This window comes from Muntiacus reevesi, chromosome 18, assembly GCF_963930625.1.
Source record: "Muntiacus reevesi chromosome 18, mMunRee1.1, whole genome shotgun sequence".
In the NCBI taxonomy this organism is placed as follows: domain Eukaryota; kingdom Metazoa; phylum Chordata; class Mammalia; order Artiodactyla; family Cervidae; genus Muntiacus; species Muntiacus reevesi.
This window is the reverse complement of record NC_089266.1, coordinates 27,316,941-27,332,665: the sequence shown is the minus strand read 5'-3', so window position 1 is coordinate 27,332,665 and position 15,725 is coordinate 27,316,941. Positions and strand designations below refer to the sequence as shown.

The 15,725-nt window shown below is 56.6% G+C and overlaps 1 protein-coding gene across 3 annotated transcripts in view; it reads right to left on the bottom strand.

The window, feature by feature from the left end:
- Positions 1–15,725, bottom strand: part of MPRIP (myosin phosphatase Rho interacting protein) — a 93,855-nt gene that overhangs the window by 36,422 nt on the left and 41,708 nt on the right. For all 3 annotated transcript variants that reach the window (XM_065909993.1, XM_065909991.1, XM_065909992.1), the window contains exons 4-6: positions 11,484–11,635; positions 5,455–5,539; positions 653–866 (exon numbers count right to left, since the gene is read on the bottom strand). In XM_065909993.1, coding sequence (XP_065766065.1) covers positions 653–866; positions 5,455–5,539; positions 11,484–11,635 — 451 coding nt within the window. The remainder of the gene's footprint in view (positions 1–652; positions 867–5,454; positions 5,540–11,483; positions 11,636–15,725) is intronic.

Below are 15,725 nucleotides of genomic sequence, written 5' to 3'. Positions count from 1 at the left end.
ACCACACAGTCAAGCTGGAAACCGAGTATGTCGTGACAGAGGAGTACATCATGAGAGGCCGTGCAGCCTCTCAATGTGTCATTAAGAAGCAGGGAGACACACCTGGGGGGAGCAAGGAAGGGCAAGTCCTGCATCTTGCCTGAGTGAGCAGTCTCAGCTGCCCTTGTGTCTTTAGTGGACAGATGGAAACGGGGAAGCCAGCCTGTCATGCAGAGCCCTCTAGGCCTGGACAACGGAGACCACGTGCTGCCCCGCTCTGCTCAGACAACTACAAGTCCTGGAAGGAGATGTGCGGTCGTTCCAGTTGTTCCCCTGCTTCAGCCAGCGCCTGGGCAGGGTGCAACAGTGGGAGAAGGACTGCACAGCCCTTGTTGCTGCTCGCAGGACACAGTGGGCTTCAGATAACCAGGCCTTGAATACAGAGCAGCCACGGGGAGCAGAGGCTCCTTTGGACACAGAGCTCGCAACAGAGCATCCCGATTCTCATGACACCAGGCTGGGGCTCAGGAGCGACTAAAGGCTGGAGGGCTGGCAGACACTCAAGGGCACCCAAGCCCCAGCACTAGCTCACCCTGTCGGGAGGCCCGTCCTAGTGCTGGGAGGTAGGGCACCAAGACATGCAGGCAAGGTGGCCACCCTGGCTACCACTTACCATCTCTGCCCTCAAGCCCTGGTTCCCTCAGGGTGCTTGCCGCAGGAGGCTGGCCCTGGCTGGGACTCTGAGCTGGACTCAGGCTGCTCCCATCTGGCTGGTCCTTGGCCCTCATTTCTTCCTGCCAGAGTGTGGACTTGGTGGTGGGGACTTTCTCAGCACTGGGGATGCTGCTGCTGCTGCTGGTGACAGCCATCTTGGCCGGCCCTGGCTCCTGCAGGGGAGAGTGGTGTCCATGCAAGCTTGGGAGCACCCTGCCCGAGCCAGCACACGGGTCTGGGCTGCCCAAGTACCTGGCTACCAAGGTTAGCTGCAGTGTCAGAGGCCCAGATGCCAGAAAGCAAAGTTCAGCACAGAGATGGCCCGGCTGGGCTGGAAGCCTTCCCTCTTCTGCAGCCCCAGCCAACACCCAAAGCCTCTAGGCACGCAGAACGGGAGCCTGGAGCCCAGGTGGGATCCCAAGCTGGAGCTGGTGCTGCCCCAAGGGACAGCATTTGTGTACGAGGTACTTAGCCAGAGCATACAGAGAACTGTAACTCCACACTGTAAGCCTGTGGCACCTGCTCATGACCGAGGCCCAAGCCCCTGCCCACCCAGGCACTGGGATGCCTGCTACTGACCCACTACCAGGAGGATGGCTCTGGGCAGCCCCCAAAGTGAGGCACATCTTGGCAGTCCTTCCCAAAAACAGACTGCCTGCTGGGCTCTGACTAGCACCACACCTTTCCAGTCCTCACCAGCCACCCCAAAAGCTCCTACAAGGAGAGCTCACCTCAGCTGAGAGGAGGTGGCAACCCATGCTCACATGGCCAATAAGAGGCAGAGTGAGGCTCTGAGCATTTGGCACCCCCAGGGGCCCCTGGGAGAGGAGAAGGGCCCAGGACGGGGGCTGCCTGTTGGGTGGGCACCTGTGTCCACAGTGAGACAGCCAGCACTTTGCCTAGTTCAGAGCTTCCTCAGTTCCACAAGGGTCTCAGGCCTCCTGGGACAGATGAAGCCGGGATGGCTCTCCCGCAGACCCGGGAACACCCACCACCCCTTCTGTCACAGCCATCAGTAGCCCTGCCTCGCTGGCTGGAGACTCCTGAGCGCTCTGAGTCACCGTGGAAGAGGTAGAGTCCTGGAAGAACGTGGCTTCTGACAGTTCCCCAAGGCTCCAACAGAACCAACTCCAACGACCCCAGGACACCAGCCCTGTGGCCCCAAGCCTGTGGTCAGCGGCGCCCTGGCTCCACACCCAGCAGCCATGCTGCCCTGAGCAGAGATTTCTCTGGGTACTCTGCTGTGCCCCACAATAACCTGGGGCCCACACTCTGAAGCAGGGCATGGCTCTGCGGGGCTCAGGGTGGAGCCGTGTGAGCGTTACCTGGAGACCGTGCTTGATGAGTCCGTCCCCTCCGTGGAGGGGGCTGGACCAAGGGACACAGAGGCTGCCAACATGGGCTGTGGAGGAAGGGCAGCACTGTGCCCATGAGAGTAGGGCCCTGACACATGCACGCATTCCTGATGCTGGGGTGAACCCAGCATTGGGCAGGGTGCTGGTGAGGATCTCCAAGAGGAAATTCCAGGCTTGAGATGTGAGAGTCAGTGACAGGGCTTCCTAGAACCAGGCGGTGCCAGGCCTGCCTCCTGGGCCCCTGACCTTCTTAGGACTCAGCCTAGAGAAAAAGGGCCCTGGAGGCGCCAAGGTCCATGGTGAGTCTCCTGTGGTAGCTGTGCTGTCCCCTGCCTGTGTGCCCAGCCTCACCCAGTCAGCAGGGGCAGAGGAACAGGGCAGGGGCTGGTTTCTGGGTAGTCACTTCTCTCCTCCAGAGCACATGGGTAGAAAGGAGACATGGCAGGGGCGGCGCCAGGGCCACATGGCACCACGCCCATTCCCCACACTGTCACCACTGTGGTGGGGGATGCTGGCACTCACACCAACAGAGCCCTGGTGCCCGTGAGAGGCAGGGGAAAGGCCCAGGGCCCCAAGGTGTCCTCTCTGTGTGGCCAGGACCACTGCAGGCCCAGGGCTATCAGTACAATAAAGAAGTTAGCTGAGAGGAAAGAGAAAATGGGGTAGGAAGGGATGCCCAGTCAAGGGGCTTCTGCAGCCTCCACATGCTAAGCAGGCCCCTCGTGAGCAGGTTTCCCACAGAAAGCCACCTTTTCTACCCCTGGGGCATAGGACCTGAGCAGAGGGCCAGTAAGGAAGGTTCTGACCCAGAGTAAGCATGGCAGCAGGTCCCAATGGGTAAAAAAGATGCCTGAGAAGAGGTGCCAGCTCACAGCAAATGTGTGGGCCTGAGGTGGGTCGGACCAGAGCCTGACTGGAGCCTCAGTCATGGCGAGAGGCCTGGTGTTTTACACATCCCTGAAAAAGACCAAGAAGCAGGGACCAAGAGCCCAAGCGAGTCAGCAGACGGAGGAGCCAGCCTCCCACAGCTCCGCCCAAGGATGTGTGCCCCTAGCCTACACACCGGGCTGGGTGAACACGCAGCCCCTGGCCTCGCCCAAGTCCCAGCTCTGTGTCTAGGGAGATGGAGAAGGGAACCTCTGGTCACACACCCTGAGTGGATGACCACTCCTCTCTAGGCATCTGCGTACCAGGACGCCCTTCCTCAAATAGCCAGAACAGGAAGAGGCTCCTGGGAGCCTGTGCCTGTCAGGCTCCAGCTTTACAGGTCTGGGCCAGCCTGTCTCCCCACTGCCCTGGGCTCTGCTGCAACCCAGCCCCCGGCCAAGGGGGTGTCTGCTCTCCCCCACAGCCCCATTCTCAACCTCCCTCTGGCCTGAGGAGTGCCTGCATACTCCATGGCCCCAACTCCCAGATACCTGAACGCTCTCCTTGAAGCAGGACCCTGGGCCCCCTGCCTGCCTCAGTTCCTGGAGGGCAAGGTACAGCAAAGGGACCCCCCTCCCAGTCCCCTGTTAGTCCGACCCAAAACTCTGGGGCCATGAGAAAAAGGCTAGGTTTGGGGTTTTGGGTTCTTCTCTCTATAGGGGCCCCTAAGGCAATCTCAGGTTGCTGAGGGGGCTGGCCCAGAGACCCCCAGCTCTCCTCTGGAAAGGCCACATCCCTCCTCAAGACTGACTCACGGGGACGGTCCCTGATGAAAACTCACGGATGCCAGAACCCCGCAGCCTCCGGCGCGACGCTCAGGGAGCCAGAGGCTGAGCAGAGGAGGCTGGGATCCTCCATGCCCCAGGGGCCAAGATAACCTCTGGCAAGTGGGTGATGTCCCCACTCAGAGTATGAAGTAACACTGAGGGGAGAGGGTGTTCATGGGGCTAGGGACAGCGGAGAAGACCCCCTAGTCTGGCTGGAGTGTCTCCTGCTGTGCAGCTGCCCAATTAAGAGGCAGGAGCTCTGCCCAACACTGCTTCTGAGGCATTGCTGCAGAAACACATCCAATACTAAACACTGCGATCCCACCTGGGGTTCTCTCAAAGAAGTTTTGGGGGATTTCCTGTGTCTGCTGTTTCCCAGCAGGAAGCTCCACTTTGTGTTTTCGTGAATGACTGTGATTGCATTTTGCCCACTTCCTGCCAGGGACCCTACCTTCCAAGAGGGTGTTAGCCTGGGGTCCCCTCAGGGCGGGTGGGCAGAGAGCAGACAAGGATGGCTGGCTGATAGCAGGCCAGGGAAGTCTGAGGGGCATGCAGGGAGGGGCACCCTGGCCAGGCACATCATCCTGTCCTGCCCAGACTGCCCCTCAGGGAAGCCCATAGGAGCCGGCAGGGACTGCTGAGCCCAGGGGTTGCCAGGTTCTCCACGGGAGTGCTATCAGGCTCTCGGGCATTTGAGATGCCAACAGGCCCCAGGTCTGCATCCTATTCCCTCACAAGGGTGTGGAGGGGCGCAGGCAGGCAAGGCAAGTGCGCTGAGTCACAGGGAAATGTGGGGCAGAGGGTGCACATTCACAGTCTATCGACCGTTTGAATGAGTGGGGTTGGGGCGCTGACCCTCCAAGCAGTCAGATATCCAGCACAACTTAGGTTGGCCCACTGTACCCACAGTTCCACATCCATGAATTCAACCAATTGAGGACCGTACAGTCCTGCGGGATTTACTATTGAAAACAATCCACACAAAGGACTCCCAGAGTGCAAACTTGTGTAGCTCCAGGGTCACTGTACTGAGCACCCAGAAGGGGCCTGGCACTTTTGCCACTGCTCATAGTAATCTGAGAACTCAATTTCAACAGGCCCGTTTCACAAATCAGTCCACTGAGGCCCTTAGCCCTTCTGGTGCCCTGAGTACCTGCAGACCAGCCAGGGAGGGAAGCCCTGGACCCAGGGGACTGCCCCAGCCACCTCCCACTCTGGCCTCGCGGGAGCTGGTAGGAGCACAGAATCAAGGCTGTGCCAGTGCTTTCCATTTATGGTTCACCTGAGAGCCCCTCACGGCCAGGCACTGCAGGACCACTCCTCCTGGCCCTCTGCCCAGCCTGCTGTCTGCAGAATTGTCTGTGTGGAAGGTGGAACTGAACTGAGCCTCTCCTCCCAGCATGCTCTTGGCTCCCAGCAATTGGCAGGATGGTCAGGGGAGGGATGGGCACTGTGTGGTGATGCCTCTGGGGGCAGCCCCACAGCAGGCCACCCTTTCCAAGTGGGGGTCCTGCCCTGAGGCTTGCAGAGGAGTGTGCAGAAGGCAGCCCACAGACTCGGAGAAGGAAGGCGAAGACCCCTGGGCTGAGGGCTGCCTCAGCCCTGGCATCACCCCTTCCTTCCCTTGCCCCCAATTCTAGGCTGGGTCCTGAATCCCCCAATCTCCCAGGGTGCTTTTTCTTTGCCCCAGCTCCACCGAGGGGATGCCTCACCTGTGGTGTGGGGGGCTCCACCTTCCGCTTCTTCTTCTGGTTCTGCTTGTTGGTCCTGGGATAGACTGTGAGCATCTCCAGCCATCTGGGAGACAGGAGGGTATGGCAAGTCAGACCAGAGCTGCCACTCCAGGGCAGGAAGTGCCAGCAGCACAGCTGGGACACGGACAGGCTGACCACTGGTCTGGTGAAGACTTGGCACTGCTTTTGTTACCAGCCTTCCTCTGGGGCTGAGACTCCACTCTAAAATCGCCCTCCTGGAGTGTGGCTGGCCAGCATAGACACGCTGCGACTGGGAAGCCCCGAGGACCACTGGGGCAAGAACCTAGGAGTCACTGCCAAACTTTCCCACAGTGGTCACTTCTGGGCACTGTGCAGCTGACCCCCCACACTCTGGAGGGCTCACCTCTGGGCCCCAGCTACACAGTGAGGGTGCCCTTGGAGGCACCTCGGGAGCACCTTTGGGGAAGGCCTAGCGGAACAGCCCAGGGACCAACACCAGGGCCTGCACTGGAAGGTCTACTCTGGACCAGCAGCAGGGAAGGCAGGAAGGGGCATGGACTCAGATCTGGCTCTGCTCCCCTCAAACCAAGACCCAGGCGGCTCCTAGCCTTCAGGACTTTGGCCTCTCATCTCTGGAACCAGGGGGGCCCCTGCTTGCCTCTCTGGAGCTCTGTGGTAGCTGGGAAGGTCGGAGCAAGGGGAAGGAGAAGGTGTGGTGGGAGGAGGATGTGTGGCGCGAGGGAAGGGTAGTGCTCTCTCCACAGGGGACAGTACTGCAGGGGACGCTGGGCCAACTCTGCCCAGACACAAGGGTTTGTGTGGGCCTGTGGCCAGCCTGTGACAACAGCCTGGCGGCAATGGCTGAACTGCTGAGGGAGGCAGGGTCTGCACTGTCAGCATACTGGCTGAGGCAGCAGTGAAGACCAGCACCCCAGGCGCAGGGCAGGCAGAAGGGCTTTAGTTCTCAGAGGTGCTCCTTTAATGTGTTTGTGTGTGGGGTGCCGCTGGAGCGGCTGTGCTGCTGGCAGCTGGGAGAGGGGTTGCATGTGGAGTGTACCCTTCCAGCAGTGGAGCTGAGGCCCAGTCAGGTGAGAGCGGGGGTTCTCGGCCTGAGAGTGAGTGAGCGAGTGCCCTGCATGAGGAGATCTGAGCACAGGCTCTGCTCCCAGAGCCCCAAAGCCAGGAGGAGATGACGGCTCACTCTGCACAGGAGCAGACGAGCAGGCTCCAAGGGCTCACCCATGTACCCTTAGGAGTTCGAGTGCTTGTGGGTTAACAGACTTGCTTTCTAGCCTGCCAAAGGGAACAAATTTCCTTTGCAAAGCTCACAATAAGGACCCTGCCTGCAGAGGGCCCCTCTCCAGGCTCTACCTGGGAAGGGAAAAGAGACAGCTTGCGAAGTCACATCATCCTCCAGGGCCTGGGAACAGCGCTGCGGCAGGCATGTGCAAAGCAGTCAGGGAACCCTGAGCCCGTGAACACTGGTCCTGTCGCTCTTGACTAGTAACACCACCAAGCTGGGCAAACCTGTGCGCCTCACATGATAGGGCCTTGAGGGGAAAGGAGAGACCTGCACCACCACCACATAGCTGACTGGACAGAGCTCCTGAAGCCCCTGCCAAGTGCCAGATGGAGGTCCCATCAGAGGCCAGATCATGTGGTGCTGACCTGGGCCCCAGCTCCCATACTCCTAGTGCCCTGGGACCTCAGACACCCTTCCTTTCCTACGTCACCCAGGCCCCTCCCAACTCGGGGGTGTGTCTGTGTGTGTGATGCCTAGATCTCCTTGAGGAGTGTGGTTGGGCAGTGGAACCTCAGCCAAGAGTGTCTGCCAGACAGGCCATGGCAGCAGGTGTGAACCAGGACCCACGACTGGCTCTGCTGCCCCTTGTGCCTGGGGAGATCAGGTTCCCTTCATCTCTGGCCTTCCGTCTCCAGCTGCAGAACCACTGACCCTGAGGGTCCCACTGAGTGGGGAATGGCAAACCACGTCAGTATTCTTGCCATGAGAACCGCATGAACAGTATGAAAAGGCAAAAAGATATGACAACGAAAGATGAATTCCCCAGGTCAGAAGGTGCCCAATATGCTACTGGAGAAGAGGAAAGAAATAGCTCCAGAAGGAATGAAAAGGCTACGCCAAAGCGGAAATAGCACCCAGTTGTGGATGTGTCTGGTGGTGAAAGTAAAGTCCGATGCTGTAAAGAACAATACTGTGTAGGAACCTGGAATGTTAGGTCCATGAATCAAGGTAAATTGGAAGTGGTCAAACAGGAGACGGCAAGAGTGAACACTGACATCTTAGGAATCAGTGAACTAAAATGGACAGCAATGGGCAAATTTACTTCAGATGACCATTATATCTATTACTGTGGGCAAGAATCCCTTAGAAGAAAAGGACTAGTCTTCAGAGTCAACAAGAGAGTCTGAAATGCAGTATGTTGGTGCAATCTCAAAAATGACAGAATGATCTCGATTCATTTCCAAAGCAAACCATTCAACATCTCATAGTAATCCAAGTATATGCCCCAACCAGTAATGCTGAAGAAGCTGATGTTGAACAGTTATATGAAGACCCAGAAGATCTTCTAGAACTAACACCAAAAAAAGATGTCCTTTTCATCATAGGGGACTGGAATGCAAAAGTATGAAATCAAGAGACACCTGGAGTAAAAGCCAAGTTTGACCTTGGAGTACAAAATGAAGCAGGGCAAAGGCTAACAGAGTTTTGCCAAGAGAATGCACTGGTCATAGCAAACACCTTCTTCCAATAACACACAAGACAACTCTATGCATGGACATCATCAGATGGTCAACACTGAAATCAGACTGATTATATTCTTTGCAGACAAAGATGGAAAAGCTCTATACAGTCAGCAAAAACAAGACCAGGAGCTGACTGTGGCTCAGATCATGAACTCCCTATTGCAAAATTTAGACATAAATAACTGAAAGTAGGAAAAACCTACAAAGTAGGAAAAACTGCACCATACAGGTATGACCTAAATCAAATCCCTTATGATTATACAGTGTAAGTGACAAACAGATTCACGGGATTAGATCGGATAGACAGTGTGTCTGAAGAACTATGGACAGAGGTTCGTAACACTGTAGTGATCAAAACCATCTCCAAGAAAAAGAAATGCAAAAAGGGAAAATGGTTCTCTGAGGAGGGCTTAAAAATAGCCAAGAAAAGAAGTGAAAGGCAAAGAAGAAAAGGAAAAATATACCCATCTGAATGCAGAGTTCCAAACAATAGCAAGGAGAGAGAAGAAAGCCTTCCTAAGTGAACAATGCAAAGAAAATAGAGGAAAACAACAGAATGGGACTTCTTCAAAAGAATCAGATACCAAGGGAACATTTAATGCAAAGATAAGCACAATAAAGGACAAAAATGGAATGAATCTAACAGAAACAGAAGGTATTAAGAAAAGGTGGCAAGAATACACAGAAAAGTCAAAGTGTTGGTCGCTTGGTCATGTCCAACTCTTTCAGACTCCATGAATTGTAGCCCGCCAAGCTCCACTGTTCATGGACTTCTCCAGGCAAGAATACTGGAGTGGGTTGCTGTTCCCTCCTCCAGGGGATCTTCCTGACCCAGGGATTGAACCCACGTCTCTTATGTCTCCTGCATTGGCAAGCATGTTCTTTACCACGGGCACCACCTGGGAAGCCAAGAATACACAGAAGAACTATTACAAAAAAGATCTTAATGACCCAGATAACCACAGTGTTTGATCACTCACCTACAGCCAGACATCCTGGAGTGTGAAGTCAAGTGGACCTTAGGAAGTATCACTATGAACAAAGCTAGTGGAGGTGATGGAATTCCAGCTAAACTATTTCAAATCCTAAAAGATGATGCAGTGAAACTGCTGCACTCAATATGCCAACAAAAACTCAGCAGTAGCCACAGGACTGGGAAAGGTCAGTTTTCATCCCAATACCAAAGATAGGCAATGCCAAAGAATGTTCAAACTACTGCACAATCGCACTCATTTCACATGCTAGCAAGGTCATGCTCAAAATTCTTCAAGCTAGGCTTTAACAGTATGTGAACCAAAAAATTACAGATGTACAAGCTGGATTTAGAAAAGGCAGAGGAACCAGAGATCAAATTATCAACATCCGTTGGATCACAAAAAAGGCAAGAGAGTTCCAGAAGAACATCTACTTCTGCTTTCCTGACTTCACTAAAGCCTTTGTCTGTGTGGATCACAACAAACTGTGAAAGAGTCTTAATGAGATGAGAATCCCAGACCACATTACCTACCTCCTGAGAAACCTGTATGCAGGACAAGAAGCAACAGTTCGAACTGGACATGGTACAAGACTGGTTCCAAATTGGGAAAGGAGTGTGTCAAGGCTATATATTGTCACCCTGCTTATTTAACTTATATGCAGAGTACATCATGTGAAATGCCATACTGGATGAAGCATAAGCTGGAATTAAGATTGCCGGGAGAAATATCAACAATCTCAGATATGCAGGTGACACCACCCTTATGGCAGAAAGCGAAGAGGAACTAAAGAGCCTCTGGAGGAAGGTGAAAGAGTGAAAAAGCTGGCTTAAAACAACATTCAAAACACTAAGATCAGGGCATCTGGTCCCATCACTTCATGGCAAACAGACAGGGGAACAATGGAAACAGTGACAGACTTTATTTTCTTTGGCTCCAAAATCCCTGAGGACAATGACTGCAGACCATGGGGTCTAAAGAGTCGGACATGACTGAGAGACTGAATAACAAGGAAAATGCTTTATGCTCTTAAAATCCATAACATTCTAAGAGGAGGATTAAGGAGAGGCAGTGAAACTGGTCCTCCTGTCTGCCCCTGGTGTTAGAAACGAAATCCTGCCTTTCCCCATGGGAGGATGACTAGCAGGGAGTTGGCAGCCCAGGAAGAAGCCACCCACCCCTCAGCAGCATGGGCCTGGCCCCCGCTCCACACCCACCTCAGTGAAAACAAGATCTCACTTCCTCCCACGGCCGCCTTGGCCAGCTGCAGCTGATAGGGCCCCAAAGCCCAGCCCATCACTCAGCCACCTCCGTTTCCCGAACGCAAGGTGCCTGACGTCCTAATTCCTTCTCCTCCTTGTGCAGTAATCAGCCCGGCCCCTCAACCCCGAGAGTTCATTTTTTCCTGTGCACCTTAGAGAATGACAAGTTTCTCCATGACCCAGTGCCCGAGCTCCTGGCTGGGCCAGGGGCACCTGCTCGCCGTCACGCACCATGTCACTTACCTGTGCGGCTGCGTGCATGGAAGAGCAGGGCCCCCAGGAGGCAGAGGTGACAGAGTTCAGCCCCCTGCGCTGGCGGCTGCCTGGAAATCTGGATCCCTCTACTTTCCAGGGCTTCTCCCAGCTTCCACCCAGGGCATGCTGGGCGTGGGGGGTGGAGTAGCCCAGAACTCTGTTCTGTCCATGCAGACAAGAAAAGCAGTGCGTGTGGTCACCCTGTGGTGACTCCTGAGTGCAGACACGGGGGTCATGAGGGAGATGTGGCCTCTATTCCAGGGCTGACCGCTGGCTGAAGAGAACACATTTGGGCAAACCCCAGCCTTCATAAGTGCCAGCTGACAGAGCCACCCGCCTCACTGGGGAAGGCTTCCTGGGGGCTTCACAGCCTGGAGGATGGAAGGGAGGGCAGGGGAGAGGCAGCAGGAGACGTGTGTGACAAACACCTCAGCACTGCAGTGCATGGGGCTGTGGGTAGGGGGCTGGGAAGAGCCCCAGGGCCTTTCAGGCAGGAGGGGGTGAGGCTGGATGAGCTCAAGAGATCGAGCCCCTCATGGTTGAGTGAGAGGAGGCCAGAGTGAAGTGAGGATGGAACAGAAGACCAGAGAGAGGCCTGGAAGATGCGCTGACACCAGGAGAGGGAGGGGGCAGGGGCAGCTGGGCAACTGTGGGAGGGGATGAAGCAAAGGTGGGTGGAGGGAGGGACTCAGCAGACACAAGGCGCAGATAGTTTGAGGACCCCTGGCAGGTGGGGCACGTCGTCTCAACACACATGTAGCAAACTCACCCACTGATGATCTCCTTGGTCTCAGCCCGGATGAAGTGCTCCTTCTCAGGGGTCAGAATGCACAGGGAGAACTTCTGGCCTGTCCGGCCCTCCCCATCCACCACATCCGTGCACTGGTTCATGTTGATGGTGCCCTGTGGGAGGGTTGTGGGCTGCAAGAGGAAGACATGGCAGGAGTCACCCTGGGGGCAGAGGGAACGTCCCTGTCTCCCCAGGTCCTTCTGGACCCTCCTGGCTTCTCCACCATCACTGAGGCCTCACAGCTGTGCAGAGTCCCCTGCCACGCAGAGCAGGGGGGTGGGCTGCCTCAGTCTGGCCCTCGCAGCCCCACACCCCCCGACCCACCCTGGAGGGGAGCGGTGACAGGTCTGCTCTTCTCAGAGAACAACCAGCTGTATGTTCCTTCCCACTACAGAAGAACAGCCCACGAGTGCTGGGGGCGGGCGGGGGCTGTGTGTTGGGGGAACAGGCAGCAGATGCCTCTTGAGGACAGCTGGGGTGACGGAGGCAGCCAGGAGCCTGGTCACAGAGGGTAGCTGATCCTGAAAGCAGTGAAAAAAGCTGCAGGAGGTAGTTTTGACATTGCAAGGCTATTTTTAAAGGCTAGGAGGGGCCAGAGAGAAGCACACCTTGAAGGCAGACGTGGGGCAGGCAGACTAGAGCCTCGCACCTGGGGTCGTCAGAGACGGGCCTCCTTCAGGGCTGCCCGGGCAGGGCTGGGACAAATTATAGCACTTCCCCCCTTTTCTCAGTCAAAGCTTCAAGACACTGACATTAGGGAGAGAAATCCAAAAACAAGATACTGAGTGGATGAGTGAGGACCCTCCTGGAGCGCAAGGAGGCTTTGGGGAAGGAGGCAGGGGGCTGTGGTGGCCATCACACCAGGCGCGAAGACTCCATGAAGGGAGGGGAGACCAAGCTCCAACTCCCACCCCACCTCCACCTCCACAAGGAGCCTGTCCCAAGGGCCCAGCACTTCCAGGCTGGTCCTGGAGAAGCAGCAGGGGTAGAAAAGGCCCACAGTGGTGGCTGGGCTCCCTTCCTCCCACCAACCAGTCCCCTGCTGCAACACAGAGGAAGGGGACCTGGTCTGAAGATGAGACGCCGAGCTCTGCTGACCCACTGCCAGCCAACTTCCTTTTTGTCCCCTGAGGCCCCACCCAGGAGCCAGACCCCAGAGGTGGTGGCTTTCCAGAGTCCTCGTCCTGACACAGTCGCCAGATCGCTGGGTCACTGCAGGGCAGGGAGTTAAGTTCCCCACTCCAAGAAGCCTTTCCGTGGGGCCTCTGGGACCCGCCCATCCTCCTGGGGCCCAGCTCAGGATGGAGGCGGCAGGGCAGGAGGGCAGCCGTGCGCCCACAGAAGAGCATACACCCTCACTGCGTCTTCAGTGCGTCCTATCTCAGAAGTGCCCCCAGGTGGGCATGAGAGAGGGGGCCACACCCACGCCAAGCTGAGAGCTTCCCGAGTGAAGTAAAACCTTGTAGTACCTCTCCTGGAGGCTTCCAGCCAGCCCTTAAGCTGGAGAAGGGAGCCTGGTGGGTGGTCCTCAACCAAGTAGCTGAGGAGGGAGGTGGCCCAGGTCCCCCACCTGCCTCGGGACAAGCGCTGTCTTCCCACCTTCCTGCCTCAGCTCCAGGCCCTGCTTCCTTCCCCCACATCAAGCCAGTGGCCAGCAGAACCCTCCCTGGGTGGTGGCCTCTGCCCTCTCCAAAGGCAGACCCCCTCAGGCAGGACACTTGATCCCCGTTGGCCCCGACAAAACACACGGCCTCTCTGAGGCGGGGCCGCAGGAAGGACCAGGGCGCCCTGTGAAGCGTGGCACCAGCGCTAGAGCAGGCAGGCCCAGTGCTCTGCTCTGCTGTCCTCCCTTGTCCCTCATGCTGCCGGGGCAGGTGCCCGGCCCTGCTGAGTCACCCTGCGTCACACACACAACACACACAGGTAAGTTCTGCGGGGGCCATAAAGTACGTCACCACAAGTTCTAGCGTTTTCTCCTCACTGGACCACCCAGAGGGCCCCGGGCGACACGTGCTCCTCTTCAGAGGCCACTGCTCCAGGGCTTGGGGCCGGAGCTGCACGCTGGTGCCTCTGCACAGCGAGTGTTCACCTGGTGAGGCTCCCTGCCGGCCCCGCAGCTCCATGTGGTCACGGGACTCAGGCACCAACTGTACCCTGAGGCTTTCGGCAACCTCTCCATGATAAGAAGGTGGTACCTCCTCCACAAAGTTTGCAGAAGGGCCACGAAAGGCAGAGACATGACAGGTGAGGGCTGAAGGGCACAAGCGTCTCTCTACCACCTCTAAGCCAGGATCACCCAGTTATAGTCTCTCTCATCCTTCCTTAAATATGACCTCCCATGAGGCAGGCGTGACCTCATCCTGTCACATGCAAGAGACAGGAAACCTGGGAAACCTGTCCAGGTTCACAGGGGCCAGCCCTTCTGGTCTCAACAGCGCCCCCCCCCCATCCCTGCCCGGGAAGCAGCAGCACAGGAGCACCCACATGGGCCGTTCCCTGCTAAACTTCAACGTCCCTCCCATACAGTATAGACTGCAACCCAGTACAACACTATGGGTCTGTGGCTCAAGCTGTCCTGGCCTTGACCACGTGGCCTACCAGCATGCACACGTCCCACCATTTGCAGGGCAAGGTGCCCCAGGCTCAGCTTGTATGTACCTACCCTAATCCTAGAATGGGCCATTTCTCCAAGGATCCCTGGTTCCTTTCACTGGAGAACAGAATTAGAAATCAATACTGGGGAACTAGGTATGCTCATTGCTTTTGGGGTGTAGCTGCCTCCAGGCCTTCTCAGATGATGGACAAGGAAACACAGGTGCGTATAACCTGTGCAGTCACGTCTGCATTCACCTTCCCCTCCCCGCCCCGCCCCGCCCCCCCACCTATTCCTATCTATCAACTGCCGGATCTGTCTCTCCTGTGTGTCTCTGAAGCTAAACACACTGGTGTCCTCCACTTGAATCCAGGGCCATGTGCATCATTCCAGCCTCTCCCTCTGCTTGCCTGGGCCCTAACACACCCAAGTGGCCCAGACTGTGAACCAGTGTTCCACAGGCAACTTCACTACCGCGCACAAGGCACCCAGCATGACCCCTTCTTCTTCAGTTGTACAGACTCCACTCACGTCCAAGGGCACATACCACCTTACACACTCCCACCTGGACTCTGCACGGAAGTCCTGGAGAAGAACGCATCACAGCTCCTTGTATATCTGAGAGCCCTCTGGCTCTCAGATACTAGTTCTACACTTCCTGCCTCCAGCACGAATTTCGGAGCCCTCTCTTCCAGGGCATGCTGGCTAAAGAGGGAGGGAGGGAGGACACAGAGGGGAAAGGCCAGGGGCTCAAGGCACCTCCTAGCAGAAGCTGCTCACAGAGGGCGGGGGCGGGGGGCACCGGCACACAGGCAGCAGGGCCTGCTGTGGAGATGCACACCCCAGCTCTGGTCTGCAGGGGGCCATGCCCAGGAGGAAGGCAGTGCTCGTCTCCTGCCCAGCGGCTCCAGGCAGACTGGGAGAGAACACACCATCGTCTGCTATGGGTGGGCTGGAAGCCACGCAGCTGCTGGGGCCATGGCACTCAGCAAGCCCTTCTGCAGGGCCCCCTGCTCACCCTGGTGCTGAAAGACCCCAATACTGAGGTCTGAAGCAGCCAGAAGAGACTCTTGGGGACCAGGAACAACCAGAGAGGCTGGAGAGAAGGCGAGAGGTCCTAAACTGTAAGGTCTGAGTGCTTAACGCAATGGTTTTCAACTTTTGCTGAATAATGGAATGACCTGGAAAGATAACTAAATGGAGGTTCCATGCCCAGATTTAAACTCTCTGGGAGTGGGGCATGGGTATCAGAATTACCAAAAAGCCCCTTCATGCTTCTAACACCGAGGCTGGGAACAACTGCCTGGAGGGGAGATGGATCTGCTCACTGCCACAGCAGGCCCAGCACTGCGGGCTGGCTGGCCCAGGCCCTGGCCAGCTGCACTAGGTCACTAGGCAGCTTGTGGCTGGGCCAAAGAGGACCTGATGAAAGCATAACAGAGGGGAGAGGAGAGACAAAACACAGCTGTTGCGGGCCCGCTGAGGGTGAGGGCCAGCGGGGTTCACAAGAGAGGGTAGGTGATATCATCAGGCCCCAGCACCCCAGGCTCGGGTTAGCACCCGCAAGGCCCTGCCAGCCACAGTGAGAAAGAAAACAAAACCTCAGGCAGCCTGAGGGGAGGAGGAGG